The 26,487-nt window shown below is 45.0% G+C and overlaps 2 protein-coding genes and 2 pseudogenes across 2 annotated transcripts; all 4 read left to right on the top strand.

Moving 5' to 3' along the window:
- The first annotated feature begins 3,301 nt into the window (after window positions 1–3,301).
- LOC125540346 (peroxidase 12) lies at window positions 3,302–5,015 on the top strand. The gene is made up of 3 exons (XM_048703956.2): window positions 3,302–3,569; window positions 3,954–4,139; window positions 4,263–5,015. The coding sequence occupies exons 1-3, from the start codon at window positions 3,357–3,359 to the stop codon at window positions 4,881–4,883; spliced, it is 1,020 nt and encodes a 339-aa protein (XP_048559913.1). The 5' UTR covers window positions 3,302–3,356; the 3' UTR covers window positions 4,884–5,015.
- A 4,655-nt stretch (window positions 5,016–9,670) lies between these two features.
- On the top strand, window positions 9,671–11,142 carry LOC125534539 (peroxidase 12). The gene is made up of 2 exons (XM_048697734.2): window positions 9,671–10,147; window positions 10,258–11,142. The coding sequence occupies exons 1-2, from the start codon at window positions 9,743–9,745 to the stop codon at window positions 10,876–10,878; spliced, it is 1,026 nt and encodes a 341-aa protein (XP_048553691.1). The 5' UTR covers window positions 9,671–9,742; the 3' UTR covers window positions 10,879–11,142.
- A 4,303-nt stretch (window positions 11,143–15,445) lies between these two features.
- LOC147987909 (uncharacterized) lies at window positions 15,446–16,856 on the top strand (annotated as a pseudogene).
- Window positions 16,857–16,946: 90 nt separating this feature from the next.
- Window positions 16,947–18,818, top strand: LOC147987908 (uncharacterized; annotated as a pseudogene).
- Window positions 18,819–26,487: the final 7,669 nt, after the last annotated feature.

The raw sequence follows: 26,487 nt of genomic DNA, 5'->3' as shown, positions 1-26,487 counted from the left end.
TATAGTATGTCTACTTTGAGCTCCATATGGAGGATGATGATCGTAGATGTGGCCAATGTGCTAGAGTTGTGTTTAGCTACATGAGATGGGGTCCGCCTAAAAGAGGATGGAGAGAGGCATGATGACACAAGTTCATCGGGAAATTAAGTGATCCTCAACAAATTGTCATGCTCTAGGATCCCCAGACTATAACAGATCAGAAGTACTAGCACGCGCCTTGCAAGTAATTGGATAGATTAGTGTGAACTTTGCCAGATTTAAATCGAGCTTTGGAATTGAGAAGAGCTAGTGAGGGTTCGCTGTCTCGCTAAAGATCTAGAGGTCTAGCTCACAACTCTAGTACGTAGAGTCGTCATACCGACAACTTCCATATCGCATATAAAGCGCTCCATATGAAACATTGATAAAACATAGAATACTATTTTCGAAGTATGACGATATGGAAATTGGCAAGGCCCTCTTCCAACTGCTCCAAGGAGGGGTCCAGAGGACCCCACGGTGATTTCCGGAACATTTTCTGGGAGGCGAAACGGAGGCTGGCCTAAAAGATTTGGGAGACGCCAGGAAGAGTAATGGGAGAGAGGAGAGGCGGTGTTGGCCTTTTATAGGCCGTCGGAGCCACTATTAAGAAGCAGTTGAGGAGAGTGCACTTGACGGACGATCAACAAGGGGCGCACTTCCCGGTGAGAAATGCAGCGACGCTCACACGGCTCTGGCCTTCTCGCACGTGTGGCTCCCGTCTTCTCGCACAGTCCTGCCTGTTCGCATGGATCCTCCCGGCTTGCTTGCATGTAAGCCATGAGATGATGTCGTGTGGTGGCCATCCGACATTGGATCCGGAAGGCGTGGGCAGGGCATTAACGGCCGGGTGTCGTCCCCGATGGTGAGGGAGGCGGTGCCATTTCAATCGTGTGGGCAGCGCAAGGAGGCATAATCTGAAACTTCGCTCATGTGCTGGCGGTTGGGTTTGAAGTAAGCTCCATATTGGCCTTCCCGAGACTCCATATATGGAGGCTGCGAGCTCGTTTATGGAGAGAGCTCCATGAATTATATCGGTTGGGAGCCATACGGCGAGTAGGCTAGAGTGTGATTTTGGCTCAAAATCGTTGGTGATCGGAATCACATGGCCCACTCTGCTATAGTTGCTCTAATCGGCAGGTGGATCGTTGGTGATCGAATCACATGATGATCGGAATCGGTTTTCGAAAATATATGTGCTTGTTGTGCTGCTCAGATAGTCAGATCCACACCCCAGTACCCCACGTACGTGACAGTAACTTAATCGGAACCGTACTAGGTTTCCACGTGAGGAGTTACATGCATGTGGTCGTTTTGCTACCGAAACTGCTACTCAGACGAGAGTGCTGCCCGATCTATGCACGACGTGCTAATCCAGCTGCTGGTGCCTTTCTCAATCATGTGCATGTCCGGCTGGATTTAAGTATCGTGCATGAATCGTGTGCATTATGTCGTGTGTATAGCACTCCTGTTTTGCTACTCAGATTCAAAATGTCACACGCATGTACGCAGGGAGGAGCTGGGCATTGACTTGTTGTGTAGGAACGCGAGTGATTTGCGTTGCAAGTGGTTGGCATGCAGACGCAAGCATGTCGTCCAAGAGACGACCAGGCACGCTCTTCTCTCTATCGATCCCTCATAGGGGAGGCCAATTAGTGGAGGGCACGCAGTATACCTGGCCATGGGAAGCCCGGCCCGGCCAACCTGACCCGAAAAAGCCTGACCTGGCCCAGCCCGACACTGCTCCTGAGCCAGGCTCGGGCCTAGATTTTGAGCCTGATGGCCGAGCCAGGCCCGGCCCGGGTCCATCATTTTTTCGATTTCCTGAAGGGGCCCGACCCGAGACCCGATGGCCGGGCCGGGCCAGGAATGACCTGGGTTTTTTGCCTCAGGCTTGGCTAGGCCTAGCCCGAAGCCCGGCCCGGACTGAGGTCTGGCCAGGTATAGCACGCAGGGAGGGTCCGTAATTGTCCATTGTTTCCCTGCGTGTGTGTAGTATTATCGCCGTCTGGCTACGGCTAGCTAGCAAGATTGGAAATACCCGCAATAAAAAGGTTAAATCTTAAAAAAATGTTAATTACCGATAACAATGGCTTAGTGGGCAGGTAGCTTGAGCAGGCCACACAGACGGTCATTCGTGTATTTGCAGAGCTGAGCCCAACCACAGCTCAAATAGAACAATTTTTTCTCAAATACGCACGAGCAGTGCGTATCATATATTAAAAAGAGAAACGGTTTAAGAGCCCCCTCCACCTGGGCGATTACAACAAGAACACACCCAAGTCCACCCTTACAACACGGACAAGATTACTCCTCACGCCTAACCCACAAGTACAACTCCACAAAGAATCGGTCAAGGTCGCCTCTGAGCAGTCCAGCTTGCTTCCAGGCCCTTGCTTCTGACAGTATTCTCATGCCTATACTCTCCAAAAAGATGTCGATGACGGTAATTTAACTGGACTGTGGTACGTAGTAGCTAGCTAGAATGCCTTCAAATCGAGAAGCGCAATCAGATATGCAAAGAGAAGCGCACGACTGGCTCCATCTAGTCTAGATTTATAATTGGCTTCACTATGATACAGTGAAGGTGCATCACGTGGCCGACCTAGCTAAGAATTTTCAGCGGATTTCTAGCATGTCGATCTTGCAGGTGCCATTCAAAATTATTCCTCCCGGAGATGAGACCACACTCCATGGATCGATCCCATCTATCTAACCAGCCCTAGCTAATTAATCCGCCATCAAGCTGTCACTCAACTCCTAGATGCCATCTGAAACTATTCCAAAATCCGTTAAGCATATCCAGGTCTCCATTCTTCATAATATCCTACTTGATCTTGATTAGCAATCTATGCCCGACAATATATACATTAACAAGTGGATTTGTACTAATCTTCTGGTTTCTCCATCCATGGAATCAATCCGGTCAGCTCTTTGCGTGCCCACTCGCCCTTAATTGCATACACATGTATGCTAGTTTGGTAACATGTCACCGTTGGTTAGGTGCAAATGCGTGTGCACGAAAGCTCCAGGAAAGCGACACCATCGATGCATGCATTATCAAACTCTTTTATCACAACGGTAGGTCTTAATCAGCTCTTCTGACTTCTAGGTTCAAGCAATGCAACTTGCACATGTCGATCCACTTTTGTAAGTAATCTCTGGCTGCGACTTGTCGATCTGTGTGGAATTGTGGATCAGATCGAGCTATGCGGCTAACTACTTGCATCGGAGACATTTGGCCGAGGACCGACCGATTATAAATACCTTGGGGTGCTTTGCTTGAGGAAGCCACACGACACGCTTTAGCTCCATCCATCTGCTGCAGAGTGAGAAAGATGGCGTCCAAAGCAGCAGCGGCACTTGTCATCCTGGCCTTGGCCTGCGCGGCCGTCCATTCGGCAGCGGCAGGGCTCTCGCCGGACTTCCACGCGGTGTCGTGCCCGGACCTGGAGCACATCGTCATGTACCACGTCGCCGAGGCCTTCAGGAAAGACGTCGGGGTCGCCCCCGCACTCATCCGCATCCTCTTCCACGACTGCTTCCCGCAGGTAGGTATACGGCACAAGTATACAATTTACGTATGTACATGTGTGCTTACGTGACTAAGTGAACATATGTACACTTTTCGTCATAGTTTAGAAGGCACAGTTGAATTTATGTGCGTTTCCATAATTGACAAGGTTTAGGGCGCATTGTATTTATTTTTAGTAGCTAACTAGTACTCCGATATACTATTTTTATATGCATGCGTAGTGTGAATGTTATTTTTTTAGCCCATCTCACAACCAATAGATAACCACCTAGACCTCAGAGAATTTCCAAGCGCGCCTTTTAAACCGTGACAGAGGGAGTAGTATGTATATATGACACTTGTTACTATCCTAAAAAAAAGTAGGAGTATGACGCTTCTTACTTATTTACTGTTGTTACAGGGCTGCGACGCCTCGGTGCTCCTAACCGGGAACAACAGCGAGCAGGGGATGGGGCCCAACCTGACGCTCCGGCCGGTGGCGCTCAACCTCATCGAGAGCATCCGCGCCGCCGTGCACCGCGCCTGTGGCCGGACTGTCTCCTGCGCCGATCTCACCGTCCTTGCTACCCGCGACTCCCTCGTGCTGGTACGCTACGTACCCTAGACCTTGATGCCTGCCATGCAGCACGCAGGGCCATCAATCCAAATCTGAATGTTCAGATTGGATGCCGACTGCCGACTAACATATACGTCTACGTGGTGAATATAGGCTGGTGGACCCCACTTCGACGTGGCCCTCGGCCGACGTGACGCGCTAGCCCCAGCGTTGGAGGATCTCGTCTCCACCCTACCGGCGCCCTCCTTCACCGTGCCGGAACTCCTCAAGTCTTTCGGCGACCGAAACCTCGACAAGGCGGACCTGGTGTCCCTCTCTGGCGCGCACTCCTTCGGCATCGCCCACTGCTCCTCCTTCTCCGACCGCTTCACGCCGGTCGACGACACCGACCTAGTCATCGACCCCAATTTCGCGGCCAAGTTGAGGGCCAAGTGTGCTAAGGACATGCCTGCGGGCACCGTCAACCAGACCCTCGATTTGCGTACGCCGGACGTGTTCGACAACAAGTACTACTTTGATCTCATTGCCAAGCAGGGTCTGTTCAAGTCGGACCAGGGCCTCATCGTCCACCCCAACACCACGCGCATGGCGACGCGGTTCTCGCTCAACCAGGGGGCATTCTTCGAGCAGTTCGCCAAATCCATGGTGAAGATGAGCAACATGGACTTGCTCACCGGCAGCCAGGGCGAGATCCGGTTCAACTGCGCTGTCCCCAACAGCCGTGTCGAGGGCATCGAGACCGCCAGCGACGAGGGCCATGCCGCCGCCATGTAAGAGATTGGTTAGTCGCCGTGCTTGCTGAAGCGTGTGAGTCGTGTGTGCGCTATGATCGTGTCATGGTGCTAGTGGTTTTGCGTAATCGTGATGTTGTAATAAAGTGAGTGAACAGACATCATGCCCCAAGTATATGATTCCTACCGTATCAGTGTGATCACCATACATCGTAAAATATGTCTTTAGCTATGGACTATGGTTCCAGAAATGCTATCTCAGTCACTGTCATCCTGCTACTGGATGATGGTCAATGCAGCATAAGGCCAAACAAATGCTACCAAAACTTACCATTTCAAGTGTAAGCCACGGTGTATAGATATGATATAGAAAATTGATGTACCACACCGGAGTGAAAGGGCTGCTCCGGAGGTACAGACGGACGTTGCAGATCGATCTTAGCAGAAATCAGACGGACACACTGATCGCTGATGCCCGATGGCCTGGGGGGTGAGGCGCGGGAGAGGACGAGAAGACATGCTACCTAGAAAATCTGTCACGGCCACAATACTTAAATCATTCACAGATAAAAATCAAGCATGAATGCGTTGCAGCTGAAATATCATACAGATCCTCTAGTTAGCTACAAATACCTCAAACCCAACGATGAATTGTCGTGTGTAGGAACGCACGCATCCATGACTAAGACTGAGGCGGCCCGCCTAATTAGTTAGCAGGTTTTCTTTTCTCATTTCCGTTTTTGTACCCAAGCTGCCCGGAAAAACCAGTTACCGAAAAATACCGGAAATATCATGTTTTACCATCTGAAATTTTTGAACGAAATGTTATTTCAAGGACTGGAACAACTTTATTTAGACCTTCAATGGGCCCCGTTAGTAGGAACCAGTTTTTGCCAAACTTTTGAGTTCGAACCCTTGAAGCTGCTGCCAAATTTTTCCCACTGAACCCATTTTTTTACGCTGTTCTTCCTCTCATAGGGACACTTGGCAGTGAGAGTAAACATCTTTGCAAAAAAAAAATCACAGGAGTGGGATCCATTGTTTATATTGTTCTTCCTCGTAGGGCAACTTGACAGGGGTGTAAAAAACTTTGCAAAAAATCACAGGCATGGGACCCATTTTTATGTTGTTCTTCCTCATAGGGACATTTGGCAGTGAGAGTCAAAATCTTTGCAAAAAAAATCATAGACATCGGGCCATTGTGAGAGATTGGTTAGTCGCCGATGCTTGTTGAAGCATGCATGCGCGCGCTGCGTCGTGTCATGGTGCTAGTGCTTTTGTATAATTGTGGATTTGTGGTGTCGCAATAAAATGAGTAAGTGATTCTCCTACCATGCATGGGAGGTTATTTCCATTTGGATAACAATGTTTTCATCTTACACTGTAAAATTTGGCTCACCTATAATATCATAAATGTTACCTTGTCACTATCTCCCCCAATTGTTGTCATTGTCATTGTACAATGGTCAATAAAGCCAACATAAGCATACAGATGCTACCCAAGCTTGCCATTTCAAGTATATGCAATGGCGTATGGACATGATAAAAGCAGGCGAGCCGATGGTGACAATCGGACAAGAGATACACCATAGATGGAAAGGCAGCTCAACTAACACGTTGATCATGGATGGCCTGAGGAAGCACACAGTTAAACCAACATGAGGTGGTACTAGAAGGTGGCGCACGTCTTCGCCATGCTATTCTTCTATTTAGGGTTTTGAGGTTAAGGTTAGTGAATTCTTAAATCTATTTTTTCTCGGCGGCAACTGAATTTTCACGGGCTTGTAGATGTATGGCGACCTCGGTGGGCCTATAAATGGGCTTCCTTTGCGGCTGTGTCTCATCGATTTTTAGCCGAAATTAAGTATGTGGTTCAGTGGTTATTGGGTGACCGAAACAATTCCATCAGAAAAGCCGAAGCTGTCAGACAGAAGGGGCCAATAGCGGCCAAAGGAGTCAAACCAAATGTGCAAAGTTCACACAGTGTAGAAATCTAAGCAGCATAGGGAGTTAACTGATAAGACGAAGGGGATAGATGTCGTCCTGCCTAGAAAATCTGTCATGACGACGACATTTATTTATTTTGACGAAATAAAAACAAGGAATTGTCGTGCCTTGCAAGCTGCAACAATAGTATCCACGTCTTCTAGACACAACAACTAAAAGCCATTAGAGCAAAATTAATAAAAGGAGCTAGGCCGTGCTTGGATTTGTTGTAATTAATACAGAGGTGTATATTTTACGCCCATATCTTACCAGCCGCTTAGCAATTCTCCGAGGAAAATAAAAAAAAATGAGCCGAGACCTGTATTCTTTATGCGTGTATTTGAAAAGAACACGACGAGCCTAATAATTAGTTGGTGTACGAAGGTACGGCAAGACTAGCTAGGAACTTTCAACGGTTCATGCAAGTCCGACATACGTCTCCTACAAAAGTAAAGATTGTGGTATATACATCAGCAGCACATAGATCATCCTCTCCGAGAGACAAGCAAGGCATGGTCCATATAGAAACTTGGAGGAAAATTCTAGGATGTGATGACGCATTAGTTAACAAGCATCATTAGTTAAAGTGCAAGAAGCACATCTTGTTCAACTTTGCTTAGTCTCTGCGACTTGTCTTCTTGATGATCAAAATTGGGGTTTAGTGAGCAGCTTGAGCAGAGCCACACGACCGTCTCGTTTGTACTAGGTGCAAAAAACTCAGCTACAACTGCAGGGCGACGGGGATGACGCCCAGGGCAGTAGCGGCCGTCGCCGTCCTGTCTTGGTCTCCGTTGCACAATCGCCCCTCCCGGCGGTGGCCACCGGGGGATATCGCGGGGCTTCTATGTGGCGCGTCGTGCCCGAGTGTAGAGGACATCTTGGAATTGCACAAACTCAAAAAATATATAGAGGACCAGCTCCCCATATCACAAGGTCAAATAATGTAGACGCTCCTGCGATGACTGCCGAGGCTCTGCAACAGCTGTCATTATCCTTGCAGGAAGGCCAAATCTATCACAATCTATTTGCACAAGTATATCCAACCATTCATTAATATAAATATACACATTCATATGCAAGCAGGTGCAATTATCATGATCGATGAGTGAAGCACTTTCATGTAGTTATAGTTCTTCGAAGAGAGATGCTAATTCCAAGAGGTAAACCAACCCAGCCACCCAGATAGTATCCTCTAGACTCTATATGATGGTAATTTATGCTCAAGTCCAAATGCCTTAGATCGAGGAAAATGCCATGGGTTCTACTAAAAAAATTGTACCTGGAAAAGATATAATGCACAACTCCAATAAACAAAGTAATATGAGATGGTTCGAGGTGGCAAGTCAAATACTCAACATGCACATAAATGTAGATATCTTGATAGAAAAATAACAAAAGAGACATATTGGCCTATAGGTTCGCCTGAACCGGTAAGCATAGTTATTGCCGGGACTGCCCATCAAACCGAAGCCCGGAAGCAGGGACAAGGTCAGTTTTGTAAGCTCTCAGGACCTTTCCACTATCAAACCAAAGTGGACCGGTTGAACCGAGCGGTTCTTATGAAAATTGGGAGGCAAAACAGAAAATGTTGAACCGGACTAGGTGCGAAAATAGGGGGTGTTCCAGATGATTCGATCACGGATCGCTAGGAAAACATGTCATAGCTAACAATGCGGCCCAATAGCCAACGGTCAAAGAAAATGTACTACTCCTGATAAATAGATTTTTTGACTGAAAATTAGAACATGGACTTGTAAAGGTGAAAACCTGAACCGACTACCTTACCGATTTAGTTACTGATCTGGCTTTTCAAACTGTCGGCAACTGCCCTTGGCGTTGGCTTAGCTAGCCAAGCATAAAGTTGACGTAGAGATGTAGAGTAAATACAAGAGGAAGAGGACAAACCAGAGGATGTACTTACCTAAAAAATCCATCGTGACCGCAGCAGTTAGATTATTCATAAATAAGTAAAGAAACCAAAGAATTGTCGTGTGCTACAACAATAGCAATGCACATCCTCTAGCGACAAAATCTAAAAATCACCACCACAAAAGATATAGGTGGCCGGAGGAAACATTCGAACTCGGTCGACAGCCACCACCAGTAACCCACCACCCCCCGCGGTAAGTGAGACCGACATGACCATATTCCATGGTTGTACCTACAGTTTCCAGTGGATCAAGTTACCTGCATGCTTGCTTGCATTGTATGGAAGAATATGATTTCATCTTCTATTTTATTTTTGAGAGATGGGCGAAGAAGAGCTCATGTTTTTTCTTTTGGTCGTGCTGTTTTGGCTTGGTCGCGTCTTCTTTGATGAATATACACTCATACATGCAGCTCTCCTGCATGGTTCGAGAGAAAAAAAAGGTTGTTTGGAAGAAAAGAGCTAGACCATAGTGTGGGAACACACACATCGATCCATGACCCAGACTGATCCGATCCAGGTAGGTCATACCTAGCTCGGCGTACGTCGTTCTAAATGATTCCAGACCCCTTATGTATATCCAACTTGCATTGGATGTCATATCCTGATCCTAAATTATGTCAAATCCAGCGATGCGCAAATGGAGTTAACATAATAACATGTCGTTGTGCAGTGAAGGGTTGTTGGGTGCAAGGCATATGGAAAGTTCTGGGAAATTTCTTGGCATTAGTTAACAAGCAGCATCGACCATTCTCACCGACCGTTCTCCCCTCACCTTAACCAGTCATTAGTCAATGCGACTAATTGACAATTGCACATGTTTTCCACTGTGTACAGTCTCTGATCATATCGAGCTAAGCTTGGGGGTGTACCAACCCAGGTTGGGGGTGGTTAGCCGTGTATAAATAACAAGGGTTTAGTGTCCATAGCTTGAGCAAGCCACACGACCATCGTGCAGAAAGCTCAGCTACATCTGCAGCGCGGCAGCCATGGCGTCCAGAGCAGCAGCGGCCGTCCTCGTCCTTGCAGCCTTGATCTGCGCCGCACACTCGTCGGCGGCTGCTGAGGGGCTTTCGCGGAGCTTCCACGCGGCGTCGTGCCCGGAACTGGAGGACATCGCGGGATCGCTCGTGGCGGAGACCTTCCGCCGCGACGTCGGCGTCGCCCCGGCCCTCATCCGCATCCTCTTCCACGACTGCTTCCCGCAGGGCTGCGACGCGTCGGTGCTCCTCACGGGGAACAACACCGAGCTGAATGCCGTGCCCAACCAGACGCTCCGCCCCGTGGCTCTGGACCTCATCGAGCGCATCCGCGCCGCTGTCCACGCCGCCTGCGGCCCGACCGTCTCCTGCGCCGACATCACCGTCCTCGCCACCCGTGACGCCCTCGTCAACGTACGTACAATTATTCTTTCTTTCTTAGCGTCGACTCCGGCCGGGAGAGTTACTCTCAACAGAACCGATTAATTAACTAGCATATATATGCGGGTACGTGGTGGATGCAGGCTGGCGGGCCCCACTTCGACGTCGCCTTCGGCCGCCGCGACGCGCTCGCCCCGGCGTCGCAGGACCTCGTGGACACCCTGCCCGCGCCCTCCTTCGACGTGCCGACGCTCATCTCCTCCTTCGGCAACCGGAGCCTCGACGTGGCGGACCTCGTCGCCCTCTCCGGCGCGCACACCTTCGGCGTCGCTCACTGCCCCTCCTTCTCCGACCGCTTCACTCCCAACGTCGACCTCAACCCGCTCATCGACCCGTTATTCGCACGGAGGCTGCGGGCCAAGTGCGCCAAGGACGTGCCCCAGGGCACCGTCAACCAGACCCTCGACGTGCGCACGCCCGACGAGTTCGACAACAAGTACTACTTCGACCTCATCGTGAGGCAGGGCCTGTTCAAGTCGGACCAGGGCCTCATCGACCACCCCGAGACGAGGCTCTTGGCTTCACGGTTTGCGCTCATCCAATCCGCCTTCTTCCGGCAGTTCGCCAAGTCCATGGTGAAGATGAGCAACATGGACTTGCTCACTGGCACCCAGGGTGAGATCCGGCAGAACTGCGCCGTCCCCAATAGGCGCGTCGAGGGCATCGAGACCGCCAACGACGAGGGCCACACGGCCGCCATGTGAGAGATCAGTTAGTTATCGATGCTAGCTCACGCGTGTGTGTGCTTCCATGTGTGTGTAGCACTGGAGATGGTGTCCTTGTGCTAGTCGTTTTCTGCAGTTGTCGTACGTGTTGTAATAAAATGAGTAAGTGGTCAGCAGAGCAAGAGTAGGAGTATATGCTTCCTACCGTAAGAGGTTCCATTTGGTTACCGGTGTATGATCGCCATCAGTACATCACACTGCCTCCATTCTTCGTCTTGGAGCTAGCACATTTAGTTTTGTTAAGTTAAATGTTTGGCCTATAATTACTCTATCATTATGCAATTTATGCGACATGAAATTGATGTCTTAGATTCATATTAAAGAGTAATTACATATAAATATAGTTGTTTTCCCCGCAAAAAAACATAGTAATAGTAATAGCAATAGCTTCCTTTTTGTGAAGAACATAGTAATTGTTTTCACGCAAAAAAATTCCATAGTAATTGTTGGTCAAACCTCACTAGTAGAAAACAGGGCTATGGTCCAGGCCAGCTTAGCCCATTAGTCCCGGTTCAGTCTAGAACCGGGACTAATGTGAGCATTGGTCCCGGTTCGTGCGGCTAAGGCATTAGTCCCGGTTCATCTAGACCTTTTGGTCCCGGTTGGTGGGATGAACCGGGACCAATGGGCCTCGCTCCTGGCCCAGAACCATTGGTCCCGGTTCGTGCCACAAACCGGGACTAAAGATTAGACCTTTAGTCCCGGTTTGAGGCACGAACCGGGACTAATGGGGATGAGACCTTTAGTCCCGGTTCGTGCCACGAACCGGTACTAAAGGTCCCATTTTCAAACTCTACCCCCCCCCCCCCCCCCGGACCGCCTTTTCAGTTTAAAAAAAAATAAAAGAAAATGATGGAAATGTCAAAAAAATAAAAGAAATAAGTTTCACATGTGATATGTGGTCTAGTTGTTGGGAAAATTTACAAATATGAATTTCAACTTTATTTACAAAATCTCTCTGGAATTTGTAAAATGGGCATAACTTTTGCATACGAACTCGGATGAAAAAGTTTTTTATATGAAAAATCATCTACTCGAAAAGTTACATCCGATGGAGACGGCCTATGGCCTGTTTGCAAATTTCTAGAATCCTCAAATTCCAAAAGGAAAAAAAGTTATGCTCAAATTTCAGTTTTTTTAAATTTTTAGTAAATCTGGTCAAACTACTTATTCAAGAAGTATTAGTGTTACTAAATAATTATTCAAGAATATTAGTGTTATTAAATAATTATTTCATCTTTTTTGAATTTTGGTCAAATCTGGTCAAACTTTGGTCAAACAATGGTCAAACTACTTATTCAAAAATATTAGTGTTACTAAATTATTGTTTTTTAGAACAATAGTTTTAAACTCAAACAGTGAAATATGTGACTTCATGCTCAAGCTAAATTCCTGAGGGTTAATAGGATTGACATCTTACTATTGTCAGAAAAACAACAAGTGCAGACTTGGAAACGAGGGAGAATAGAACCCGGAAGTTAAGCGTGCTCAGGCTGGAGTGGCTGGAGTAGTGGGAGGATGGGTGACCGTTCGGGAAGTGAGATGATTTGGAATGATGAGGGGTGATTAGAGATTAAATTGAGTAGTGATGAGGGGTGATTAGAGATTAGAGGTTAAAACAATTTAGAAATTTGAAAATAAAAAAATTTCAAAAAAAATTTCAAAAAAAATTTCGAAAAAATTTCAAAAAAAAATTCAGGAAATTTCCTTTAGTACCGGTTGATGTTACCAACCGGGACTAAAGGTGGACCGGCCACGTGGAGGGCCTTTAGTCCCGGTTCTGGATTGAACCGGGACTAAAGGGTCAAGGCATTAGTACCGACACTTGTCCCGGTTCTAGAACCGGGACTACAAGCCCTTTTTCTACCAGTGCCTGTACGTGGTGATGAAGTGCAGCATAACCAGATGAGCTCGGAGAACTGCTACCTTGTCCGTGCCAGTGATGCCGGATGATGGTCAGCACAACATAAGCCTAGAGATGCTACCAAAACTTGCTATTTCAAGCATAAGCAACAACGCAATACATACATGGTCAGAAAGCATACTGCTGCGGATGAAAGGTAAAATCCCATCATCTCTCACTCAACTACTTAGCTACCAACCTAGAGCAAAAATCCATCGATCGCTACATAATCTGAAGCTGGGAGAAGGACAGACGGATGGCAATTTCTTCATGTAGTATAGTATATGCATTGTTTTAAATAGCGTGTTATAGTGTTGCGCTAAGAGACTTTGGTCCTACACCGCAAGTAAAATTTTATAGCGTGCTGGCGCTATAGCATTTAGAGAAGTCCGTCGCTAAGAGGCATAACTGCTATTTAAAACAATTTAGTATGTTTCACCAACTAATTAACCACCTATTGCTTCGCTAGCTAGCCACCTTTACTTAGTCACTGATCAGGTACTCAACTGTTAGGGTGTCATCCAATTTTTTTTTCCAGATTCGTCAAGCATGTATATCCAACTTGGATGGCACAACTTGTAGTAAACTATGTCCGACCATATTAACATGTACCCCATGGAACCGAATCAATCGAGCAATGTACTCAATTTATATATGTCTTCGTACCTAACCAGCTGCTATGCACTTTTTTTTTTGCTATTCTCTACGACTTGTCTTGTGGATCAGATCGAGCTAGCTAGCCAGCTTGGAGTTATCCAACCACTTACAAAATAGGTAGGGTTTAATTAGTGGGTAGCTTGAGCAGGCCACACGACCTTCCGTCGTAGCTAGGAACAAAATTAAGCTCAGCGACAGTAGTCCTGGCTGAAGACAAATAACTAATTTTTTCAGCAAACATTGATTCTTTACTGTTCTTCCAGCAGCCGTGTAAAAATGGTTTACCTTGGCTTATGCCTAGTTCCCTACCCTGTTTGCAGAACCGCATGTAGTAGAAGTATCTGATGAGTTTGTAACAGGAGCATCGCTGGCTTTTTTTTCTCGAAAAAAGATTGTTTCCCAAATGGATGTAGAGGTCATCTCAATCTAGGAGCGTAAATCGGCCGAGAATTAGCATTGCATCACTGTCTTTGGTTTGTTTATCATCACTAATTAGAGCCTTAGTACCACTCCATTAAACCGCTAGTATGGTCAGGGGAGATGAGAGAAAGAAACAAGCTATTTTTTTTCAGTCCTTGACTGTTGAGAATTAGAAACTGCTGAGATGGGGGGCAGCAGAAGAAAAAAACTGAGTGAAGGAAAAAAGCAGCTCAACTTTGAGGACCTCTATACAAAAAAAATCGGCTCAACATTGAAAATAAGGTATTTCAGTGACCCGTTTCTCTCTCAAGAGCTCCTCGAATGTCATTTCACCACAAAAAATTGCATCCTCCAAGTACAGTCAAACATCTCGGTGCCCAAATATTACAAGGGTTTCTTATTTTATTTTACTATTTTCCCGAATTTACTTTTGATGAGTGAGTATCGTGTTTCCTGCTGATTTGTTTTATCTTTTGATGAAGGAGGTGGGTGCTTTTTTAAGAAACGGAAGGAGGATGGCAACTCTGAATAAGAGATACTGGGCTTGGTCGGGCTGGGGAATGTGGTTGCCCAGCCAGAGCACCACTCGTCATTGACAAGAGCAAAAATCAAAAGAAAAGAGAACGTTCATGGTTTGACATTCCAGACTACAAAGGGAAGAACAAAAGAAAAGCAAGTACCAATATATCATCTCTGTCACGATCAACAAGTTAGTCCCAAGAACAAAAATCCATGGCGAGGATGCCTTCTTGGCAGTGTTGCAGACTGAAAGAACGAACTTTTGTTTTAAAAAAAGTGCAACGGAACCTCACCTTGGCCTATCCCTTGTTTCCTAATTATTACCCTAATTGTGGAACAATATGTAGCAGCAGCAGCGGGAGGTGGGCTAAAGCAAGCAATCTTCTAAGCAAAAGGAGCCGGTATTTTGTCCAAACTCGCAGAATTTGGCGCGAGGGGGGATGCAAGGCGGGTTGGACATGGGGTGTCGACACAGCTGAATTTCTGAGAGCGGACACACTACTTGTCTCTAACCATTCAGCATGTACATGCCTCTTCGGACTGATCCTTATTGTTAAGAATCAAATGACGTGTCCCTACTGAACCGTCATAGCGAGCCGTCATTAGAATTAGTGTAAATACAGTTATTAATGTCCAAAGCGCCGTACGGACGCCTTCTCGATGCCGGACAGGCACCTCTTGTAACAGGCGCCTCAAATTGAGGTGCTAATCCTTGTATATAAAGGGCTTTGCGCAACTATCAATGATACAAGTTTTTCCATCAAATTCTTACACGTTATCAGCCTCGACCAACAGAGCACGAACAGGACGAGACGAGAAGGTGAGATGGCAGGGATGAACCTGCATAGAATCACCTCTGCCCTTGTTCGATTCATTGGACGGGAGATCCGCCGATCTGCCAGACGCCGCAGTGCTGGTGTTCCTCGCCATTGGGGCCCAGGCAACGGCCGCCGTGGTCGTCAGGATCACCCTGGCCCCGCCGCCGCAGAGCAGGCAGGAATAAGCAACCCATCTGCCGTCGTCCACCACGCCTACCAGGCACCCCCGATGCCGGCCTTCGTCGCTCCACCAATGGACTAGGCTCCCGCCGACGCAGCAGCCCCGTTCCCGGGAGAGGAGGACTACTTCGACGCCGCTCAGGCCCCGCCATCGCCGGGGATCTTCTTCGGCAACGGCATGGATGCGGGTGTGGCCTTCTGTCCGGTGTACGGATACAGACCTTGCCCTGCCCGCGATTTCTACCCCGTGCACGGGTACGGGCCATGCCCTCCACTGCCGACCGCTCCACCACCGAAACCGGAGGTCATTGATGAGCCTATCGCCTACCCGGACCTTCCAACACGGACTCCCACCGACGAAGACGAAAAGGACTTCGCCCCTCCAGGCTATGGCCCTGTGCCCGCCATGATGGAGTGGGAGGCAACGCCGAACGAAGAGGAGGAGCAGCGGCTCAACTCCGTTGTGAAGCAGGAGCCAACCACACCGGCAGAGACCAACGAACCCGGCGCCACCGTCCCCGACCTCAACACTGCCACCGGCGTGAAGATCGAGGATGAGGCGTCATCTTCCACGGCCCCAGCATCTCCGCCGCCTCCGCCCCTGGCAAGCCCACGAATGCCGCCACCGGCGGCTCGCCGAATCCTTTGCCATTTCACGGCGGTGCTGGAGCAGCACCGCCCCGGCCTCCGCTCCGGCTCCTGGGCCCCTGCAGGCCTCCACCTCCCCAGCTATGCTGCGGGGGGGGGGGGGGGGGGGGGGGGGGGGATCCTCCTCCTAAACATTGTCGGCGCTGGGCGCCATCGGCGGCGGCCGGCAGGATCCCATGGATGCGGTGGTGGAATGGGGGGGATTGACCCCAACCGCCCCACCTCCCAGTCCCCCCTTATCCGCTCGATGTCTCCATCAGCGGCGCCGCCATGGGCCTGGGCCGAAAGGCCTCGTGGGCTGTGGCCCACATTGCAACGACAAAAAAAAACCAACGGGTAATAGGCTAGATTGCAGAAAAACCCTCATATTATCGGGATTTCGTGCATTAGTCCAACTACTAGTACTAATTTAGTGCTTGTCATGTTTTATCCACGTAAATTTGGGAATTCGCAGATAGATTCAACTATTAGTGTTGTAATTAAGTACTTGTCATGTTTTAGACCTTGTATCTCGATGTGATTATATATTGTACTCAATTAAATGGTGTATTGATTTTTACACCATATTATGTCTATAAATCATTATATGTTCAACGTGTTTGCAATTCACAATCCCTATAACATGAACAAATTGTACAATAATATTATTTTGCAATTGAAAATCATTTATTTTTGCAACTCAAATATTAATTCCCCATCAATTAAGTCCAAAAATGCCTATGAAGCACAAAATAGACTTAATTCGAATAGAATTAATATGCAAAAATATAAAATAAACAAAGTTCAAGTCTTTACTTGAATTCACAACAATTGCAAAATTTTATTACAACATGACCATGATGATTTTAATTGACATACAAGTAAATTGATCAAATATTTGGTTCTCAATCTTGTAGGACAAAATGACCGTCAAAGAATTTGAAGAGCTTGCGCTCGACGGACACAACTATCCTACATGGGCTATGGATGTTAAAATCAGTCTTTCATCTTATGGAATTGCAGCTGCACTCATACTTCATGCAGACCTTCCCCAAGAGGGAATTGAACAATTAACCGAGCAGCAACAATATGCTGTACATAATAAGGCACCATATCCATCCATATGTGAAATATGAATATTTGATGGAGGAATCTCCAAGCAATATGTGGCAATCACTTAAGACTAGATATGAACAGCAAAAAGCAGTTATACTACCTGAAGCTAGGCATGAGTGGACCCATTTAAGACTCCAAGATTTCAAATCGATCGGAGCTTATAATCACGAGGTTCATAAAATTTGTTCAAAGTTGCGGTTTTGCGAGAAGGAGCATACAGAAGCAGATAAGATAGAAAAGACTCTATCCACTATGCTCCCGGCTGACAGGATCCTACAACAACAATATCGTGCCCGCAATTATACAGTTTACTCTGAACTTATACATGTGCTCCTCCAGGCTGAGAAACACGATGAACTTCTGCTAAAGAATAGTAATCAATGCCCAGTTGGGGCCGCTCCTCTGCCTGAAGTACATGCAAATTTTCAAAAAAACACCAAGTTTAATGGTTCTTTCAAAGGCCAAAACAAGAACTTTAAGGGTAAGAGCAAGCACAACAAGAAGAACAAGCCACAAAATTCAGACAAGGGGAAGGGCATAACAAAGAATAAGTTTGATAAAACTAAACTTTGCCAGAAATGTGGATGCTACAAGCATGTCACCAAAAAAATTCGCACCCCAAGACATCTAGTAAACCTCTACCTGCAATCCATGGGACGTAACAGACCTGCCCAAGGAGTAAGATATGAAGCTCACTTCAATCTTCAACCTGATAACAAAAAGGTAGCTGGTTGTTCGCAAGATGTTCAAGGAGCACCAAGTAACAACAAGGAATTCCATCTATCGCAGGACTCCATGGACACGGACAATATGATGACCGAATACACCGCCGACATGTTCGGGGATTTTGACTAGTCAATTGACCCCATTTAGATATTTTATTTGTTTACATCCATCGGATTGTTGTAATAAAAACATATAATTATTGTTGTTGTCAACATTCTATATTGTAAAAACACAATATATATTGTATCCGCACTTTGATATCAATAAAATTTTATGTATTCTATATATCCAATAAAGTTTTTTTCATTAAACTGAAAATTCCACATTTCAATATATAGATTTCTACGGGAGTCAATCCAATGGAGGAGGAAATGTGCCTTGTGGACAGTGGCATGATACGTCTCCAACGTATCTATAATTTTTAATTGTTCAATGCTATTATATTATCTGTTTTGGATGGTTAATGGGATTTATTATGCACTTTTATATTATTTTTGGGACTAACCTATTAACCGAAGGCCCAGTGCAAATTGCTGTTTTTTTTCTATTTTAGTGTTTCGCAGAAAATGAATATCAAACGGAATCCAAACGGAATGAACCTTCGCGAGGATCTTTTTTGGAACAAACGCAATCCAGGAGACTTGGAGTGGAGGTCAAGGAAGCAACAAGGCATCCACGAGGTAGGGCGACGCGCCCCCACCCCCTACATAGGGCTCTGAATGTGACAGGCCCATTGACTAAGCTTCTCTCCCAAGCAAAACATGATCACACCTTAGTACTCTTTGGGTGTTAATCACATAGCGATGTGAACTAGATTATTGACTCTAGTAAAACCCTTTGGGTATTAGTCACATGGCGATGTGAACTAATCACATGGTGATGTGAACTATTGGTGTTAAATCACATGGCGATGTGAACTAAATTATTGACTCTAGTGCAAGTGGGAGACTGAAGGAAATATGCCCTAGAGGCAATGATAAAGTTGTTATTTATATTTCCTTATATCACGATAAATCTTTATTATTCATGCTAGAATTGTATTAACCGGAAACTTAGTACATGTGTGAATACATAGACAAAACAGAGTGTCCCTAGTATGCCTCTACTTGACTAGCTCGTTAATCAAAGATGGTTATGTTTCCTGACCATAGACATGTGTTGTCATTTGATGAACGTGATCACATCATTAGAGAATGATGTGATGGACAAGACCCATCCGTTAGCTTAGCATAATGATCATTTAGTTTTATTTCTATTGCTTTCATCATGACTTATACATGTTTCTCCGACTATGAGATTATGCAACTCCCGAATACCGGAGGAACACCTTGTGTGCTATCAAACATCACAATGTAACTGGGTGATTATAAAGATGCTCTAAAGATGTCTCCGAAGGTGTTTGTTGGGATGACATAGATCGAGATTAGGATTTGTCACTCCATGTATCGGAGAGGTATCTTTGGGCCCTCTCGGTAATGCACATCACTATAAGCCTTGTAAGCAATGTGACTACTGAGTTAATCACGAGATGATGCATTACGAAACGAGTAAAGAGACATGCCAGTAACGAGATTGAACTAGGTATGATGATACCGATGATCGAATCTCGGGCAAGTAACATACCGATGACAAAGGGAACAACGTATGTTGTTATGCGGTTTGACCGACAAAGATCTTCGTAGAATATGTAGGAGCCAATATGAGCATCCAGGTTCCGCTATTGGTTATTGACCGAAGATGTGTCTCGGTCATGTCTACATAGTTCTCGAACCCATAGGGTCCGCATGCTTAATGTTCGATGACGATTTGTATTATGAGTTATGTGATTTGATGACCGAAGTTTGTTCGGAGTCCCGGATGAGATCACGGACATGACGAGGAGTCTCGAAATGGTCGAGAGGTAAATATTCATATATAGGACAATGGTATTTGGACACCGGAAGTGTTCCGGGTGAGACAGGGTCACCGGAAGGGGTTTCGGGCAACCCCCGGCAAAGATATGGGCTTAATGGGCCAAGTAAGGGAACACACCAGCCCACAAAGGGCTGGTGTGCCCCCTATAGGGCCAGCCACGTGGGGAGAAAGGGAAAGGAGAGGAGGAAAAGGAAAGTATGAAGTAGGACTCCTACTTCCTTCCCCTCCCCCCTCCTTCCTTTCCCCCTTGTCCAAATATGGTAGGGGGCGAATTGGACTAGGGACCCAAGTAGGATTCCTCCTACTTGGGCGCACCCTAGGATGTCTCTCTCTCTCTCTCTCTCTCTCTCTCTATCCCTTCTTTATATACGTGGGGAGGGCACCCCTAGAACACACATCAATTGTTCCTAGACGTGTGCGGCGCCCCCCTCCACAGTTAACACCTCGGTCATATCGTCGTAGTTCTTAGGCGAAGCCCTGCGCCGGTAACTTCATCATCACCGTCGCCACGCCATCGTGCTGACTGAACTCTCCCTCGTCCTCAACTGGATCAAGAGATCGAGGGACGTCATCGAGCTGAACGTGTGCTGAACACAGAGGTGTCGTACCTTTGGTGCTTGGATCGGTTATATCGTGAAGACGTTCGACTACATCAACCACGTTACTAAACGGTTCCGCTTTCGGTCTACGAGGGTACGTGGACACACTCTCCCCACTCGTTGCTATGCAGCTCCTAGATAGATCCTGCGTGATCGTAGGTAAAATTTTGAATACTGCGTTCCCCAACAGTATTGAATACAAGGTCCTTAGGAAGCGCCAACTATGATGCCGGTCCTCCACTCTCGGCACACAATAAAAACCCGTAAACCTCCAGACATCTGATTCATCATCAAATCTCTGTACCGCAACATCAATGTGGCAGGTACTGTAATTCTTCAGCTCAGCAGACACATCCTTGGACCAGAACAGTCCTATGCCTCCACTGAGCCCCTGACTATTCACCGCAAAACATCCATAGAAACCTAAAGTGAGTTTCAGATTCTCTACTCTCTCTGCCCTAATCTCCGTTTCCATCATAAAGAGAAGGACGGGAACTTCTTGCTTCAGCACATTGCGAAGCTCACGAACTGCCTCGGGGTTTGATGTCTACTACACAACCTTCTTCTTGTAGACGTTGTTGGGCCTCCAAGTGCAGAGGTTTGTAGGACAGTAGCAAATTTCCCTCAAGTGGATGACCCAAGGTTTATCAATCCGTAGGAGGCGTAGGATGAAGATGGTCTCTCTCAAGCAACCCTGCAACCAAATAACAAAGAGTCTCTTGTGTCCCCAACACACCCAATACAATGGTAAATTGTATAGGTGCATTAGTTCGGCGAAGAGATGGTGATACAAGTGGTATATGGATAGTAGATAATAGTTTTTGTAATCTGAAAATATAAAAACAGCAAGGTAACTAATGATAAAAGTGAGCACAAATGGTATTGCAATGCGTTGAAACAAGGCCTAGGGTTCATACTTTCGCTAGTGCAAGTTCCCTCAACAGCAATAACATAATTGGATCACATAACTATCCCTCAACATGCAACAAAGAGTCACTCCAAAGGAACTAATAGCGGAGAACGAACGAAGAGATTATGGTAAGGTACGAAACCACCTCAAAGTTATTCTTTCCAATCAATACGTTGGGCTATTCCTATAAGTGTCATAAACAGCCCTAGAGTTCGTACTAGAATAACACCTTAAGACACAACTCAACCAAAACCCTAATGTCACCTAGATACTCCAATGTCACCTCAAGTATCTGTGGGTATGACTATACGATATGCATCACACAATCTCAGATTCATCTACTCAACCAACACATAGAACCTCAAAGAGTGCCCCAAAGTTCCTACCGGAGAATCACGACGAAAACGTGTGCCAACCCCTATGCATACGTTCATGGGCGGAACCCGCAAGTTGGTCACCAAAACATATATCAAGTGAATCACGTGATATCCCATTGTCACCACAGATACGCACGGCAAGACATACATCAAGTGTTCTCAAATCTTTAAAGACTTAATCCGATAAGATAACTTCAAAGGGGAAACTCAATCCATTACAAGAGAGTAGAGGGGGTGAAAACATCATAAGATCCAACTATAATAGCAAAGCTCACGATACATCAAGATCCTATCACCTCAAGAACACGAGAGAGAGAGAGAGATCAAACACATAGCTACTGGTACATACCCTCAGCCCCGAGGGAGAACTACTCCCTCCTCGTCATGGAGAGCACCGAGATTATGAAGATGGCCACCGGAGAGGGATTGCCCCCTCCGGCAGGGTGCCGGAACGGGTCTAGATTGGTTTTCGGTGGCTACGGAGGCTCCTGGCGGCGGAACTCCCGATCTATTGTGCTCCCGGATGTTTTTAGGGTATACGGAGATATATAGGCAGAAGAAGTATGTCAAGGGGGCCACGAGGGGCCCACGAGGGTGGAGGGCGCGCCCAGGGGGGTGGGCGCGCCCCCTGCCTCGTGGCCTCCTCGTAGATCCCTTGACGTGCACTCCAAGTCTTCTGGGCTTCTTCTCATCCAAAAATAAGTTCCGTGAAGTTTCAGGTCAATTGGACTCCGTTTGGTTTTCCTTTTCTTCGATATTCTAAAACAAGGTAAAAACAGAAACTGGCACTGGGCTTTGGGTTAATAGGTTAGTCCCAAAAATGATATAAAAGTGTATAATAAAGCCCTTAAACATCCAAAACAGTAGATAATATAGCATGGAGCAATCAAAAATTATAGATACGTTGGAGACGTATCAGCATCCCCAAGTTTAATACCTGCTCGTCCTCGAGTAGGTAAATGATAAAAACAGAATTTTTGATGCGGAGTGCTACTTGGCATAATTTCAATGTAATTCTTCTTAATTGTGGCATGAATATTCAGATCTGAAAGATTCAAGATAAAAGTTCATATTGACATAAAAATAATAATACTTCAAGCATACTAACTAAGCAATTATGTCCTCTCAAAATAACATGGCCAAAGAAAGTTTATACCTACAAAATCATATAGTTTAGTCATGCTCCATTTTCGTCACACAAGAATGCTCTCATCATGCACAACCCCGATGACAAGCCAAGCAATTTTTTAATACTTTAGTAATCTCAAACCTATAAACTTTCACGCAATATATGAGCGCGAGCCATGGACATAGCACTATGGGTGGAATAGAATATAATGACGGGGGTTATGTGGAGAAGACAAAAAAGGAGAAAGTTTCACATCAACGAGGCTAATCAATGGGCTATGGAGATGCCCACCGATTGATATTAATGCAAGCAGTACGAATTGCCATGCAACGGATGCACTAGAGCTATAAATGTATGAAAGCTCAACAAAAGAAACTAAGTGGGTGTGCATCCAACTTGCTTGCTCACGAAGACGTAGGGCACTTGAGGAGGCCCATTGTTGGAATATACAAGCCAAGTTCTATAATGAAAATTCCCACTAGTATATGAAAGTGACAAAACAAAAGACTCTCTATCATGAAGATTATGGTGCTACTTTGAAGCACAAGTGTGGCAAAGGATAGTAGCATTGTCCCTTCTCTCTTTTTCTCTCATTTTATTATTTTTTTTACTTATTTTTTTATTTTGGGCCTTCTCTTTTTTATGGCCTTTCTCTTTTTTTTATTCCTCACTTGGGGCAATGCTCTAGAAAATGATGATCATCACACTTCTATTTATTTACAACTCAATGATTACAACTCGATACTAGAAGTATGACTCTATATGAAGGCCTCTGGCGGTGTACCGGGATGTGCAATGACTCATGAGTGACATGTATGAAAGAATTATGAACGGTGGCTTTGCCACAAATACGATGTCAACTACATGATCATGCAAAGCAATATGACAATGATGAATGTGTCATGATAAACGGAATGGTGGAAAGTTGCATGGCAATATATCTCGGAATGGCTATGGAAATGCCATAATAGGTAGGTATGGTGGCTGTTTTGAGGAAGATATAAGGAGGTTTATATGTGAAAGAGCGTATCATATCACGTGGTTTGGATGCACCGGCGAAGTTTGCACCAACTCAATGTGAGAAAGGGCAATGCACGGTACCAAAGAGGCTAGCAATGATGGAAGGGTGAGAGTGCATATAATCCATGGACTCAACATTAGTCATAAAGAACTCACATACTTATTGAAAAAATCTACAAGTCATCAAAAACCAAGCACTACGCGCATGCTCCTAGGGGGATAGATTGGTAGGAAAATACCATCGCTCGTCCCCGACCTCCACTCATAAGGAAGACGATCAAATAACACCTCATGTTTCAAATTTGTTACACAACGTTTACCATACGTGCATGCTACGGGACTTGCAAACTTCAACACAAGTATTCCTCAAATTCACAACTACGCAACTAGCACGACTTTGATATTATTACCTCCATATCTCAAAACAATCATCAAACATCAAACTTCTCTTAGTATTCAACACACTCATAAGAAAGTTTTTACTATTCTTGGATGCCTAGCATATTAGGATTATTTAAGCAAATTACCATGCTATTTAAGACTCTCAAAATAATCTAAGTGAAGCATGAGAGTTCATCTATTTCTATATAAGAAAACCACCACAGTCCTCTAAAAGGATATAAGTGAAGCACTAGAGCAAATGACAAACTACTCCGAAAGATATAAGTGAAGATCAATGAGTAGTCGAATAATTATGCAACTATGTGAAGACTCTCCCATTTAATAATTTCAGACCTTGATACTTTATTTAAATAGCAAGCAAAACAAAATAAAATAAAATGACGCTCCAAGCAAAACACATATCATGTGGTGAATAAAAATATAGCTCCAAGTAAAGTTACCGATGAACGAAGACGAAAGAGGGGATGCCTTACGGGGCATCCCCAAGCTTAGGATTTTGGTTGTCCTTGAATATTACCTTGGGGTGCCTTGGGCATCCCCAAGCTTAGGCTCTTGCCACTCCTTATTCCATAGTCCATCGAATCTTTACCCAAAACTTGAAAACTTCACAACACAAAACTTAACAGAAAACTCGTGAGCTCCGTTAGCGAAAGAAAACAAAACACCACTTCAAAGTACTGTAATGAACTCATTCTTTATTTATATTGGTGTTAAACCTACTATATTCCAACTTCTCTATGGTTTATAAACTCTTTTACTAGCCAAATTTCTGGACGTGACGAATTTATCTATTAATCATCTGCAAAAAGAATTAACTAAATAGCACTTTCCAAGTAAAAATGGCAACAGTTCTCGTGAGCGCTAAAGTTTTTGTTTTTTTACAGCAATATCAACAAGACTTTCCCCAAGTCTTCCCAACGGTTCTACTTGGCACAAACACTAATTAAAACATAAAAACTCAATCATCACAGAGGCTAAATAAATTATTTATTACTAAACAGGAGCAAAAAGCAAGGAACAAAAATAAAATTGGGTTGCCTCCCAACAAGCGCTATCGTTTAACGCCCCTAGCTAGGCATGATGATTTCAATGATGCTCATATAAAAGATAAGAATTGTAACATAAAGAGAGCATCATGAAGAATATGACTAACACATTTAAGTCTAACCCACTTCCTATGCATAGATATTTTGCGAACAAACAACTTATGGGAGCAATAATCAACTAGCACAGGAAGGCAAAACAAGCATAACTTCAAAACTTTAACCACATAGAGAGGAAACTTGATATTATTGCAATTCCTACAAGCATATATTCCTCCCTCATAATAATTTTCAGTAGCATCATGAATGAATTCAACAATATAACCAGCACCTAAAGCATTCTTTTCATGATCTACAAGCATAGAAATTTTATTACTCTCTACATAAGCAAAATTCTTCTCATTCGGAATAGTGGGAGTATCATAAGAAACTCGAATACTAAAAATTGTTTCCACATTAAAAGAGTAATGTTCAGAAAAGGGGTAACCATAATCATGACAAGTTTTATAAATATAATCACTAATTTTTATAGCATAAGTATCCTCACAATAATCATCATAAGTAGGAGGCATGCTATCATCGTTATAAATTTGCATATCAAAACTTGGGAGACTAAAAATATCATCTTCATTAAACGTAGCATCCCCAAGCTTGGGACAAACCTTAATTGCAGCAAATATATTCTCAAAAACATCATCTTCATAAAACATAGCATCCCCAAGCTTGGGCCTTTTCATATCATAAGCATAATCACTTTCACCATCAATAGTATGGATAGCACCAATAGTATAGCAATTATCATATTCTTCCAAGCAAATGCCAAAAAGATTTTCAAGATCATAAGAAGTATCAATATCTTTCACAATTATATTTTCATGAGGCACAATAGTAATAGGAGCAGCATTATTTGGGGGAGATATCTTTTTACCTCTCTTCCTTTTTCTTTTCTTCTTCTTCACCACATCATGTGTGGGTTCAATCCTCTTTTTGGAGCTCCTTATTAATGAGATTGGTTGAATAGGAGGCTCCTCCTCGTTACCTGATTCATCATAAGAAATAATAGGAGGGTATTGGGAAGTCTCTTCCCTTTCATTAGTATTCTCTTCATCTTCTATTTGTTTTGTTTTCTTTATGTAATTGGCAATATAAGGATTTTCAATGCAATTCACCGCACAATACATATAAATTTCCTCTAGATCAAAACCAAGAAGTTTATAACGGGAAAATT

This window comes from Triticum urartu, chromosome 2A (assembly GCF_056163025.1).
Source record: "Triticum urartu cultivar PI428250 chromosome 2A, HENAU_Tu73, whole genome shotgun sequence".
Lineage (NCBI taxonomy): Eukaryota > Viridiplantae > Streptophyta > Magnoliopsida > Poales > Poaceae > Triticum > Triticum urartu.
The sequence above is the reverse complement of the archived record's forward strand: the minus strand, read 5'-3'. Positions and strand labels throughout refer to the sequence as shown.

Excerpts from the sequence above, each read along its gene's own strand:
- LOC125534539 (XM_048697734.2), top strand. The coding sequence starts at position 9,743 with ATGGCGTCCAGAGCAGCAGCGGCCGTCCTCGTCCTTGCAGCCTTGATC. Across the intron at positions 10,148-10,257 it reads CCCGTGACGCCCTCGTCAAC|GCTGGCGGGCCCCACTTCGA; the intron begins GTACGTACAATT and ends TGGTGGATGCAG.
- LOC125540346 (XM_048703956.2), top strand. The coding sequence starts at position 3,357 with ATGGCGTCCAAAGCAGCAGCGGCACTTGTCATCCTGGCCTTGGCCTGC. Across the intron at positions 3,570-3,953 it reads TCCACGACTGCTTCCCGCAG|GGCTGCGACGCCTCGGTGCT; the intron begins GTAGGTATACGG and ends CTGTTGTTACAG. Across the intron at positions 4,140-4,262 it reads CCCGCGACTCCCTCGTGCTG|GCTGGTGGACCCCACTTCGA; the intron begins GTACGCTACGTA and ends TGGTGAATATAG.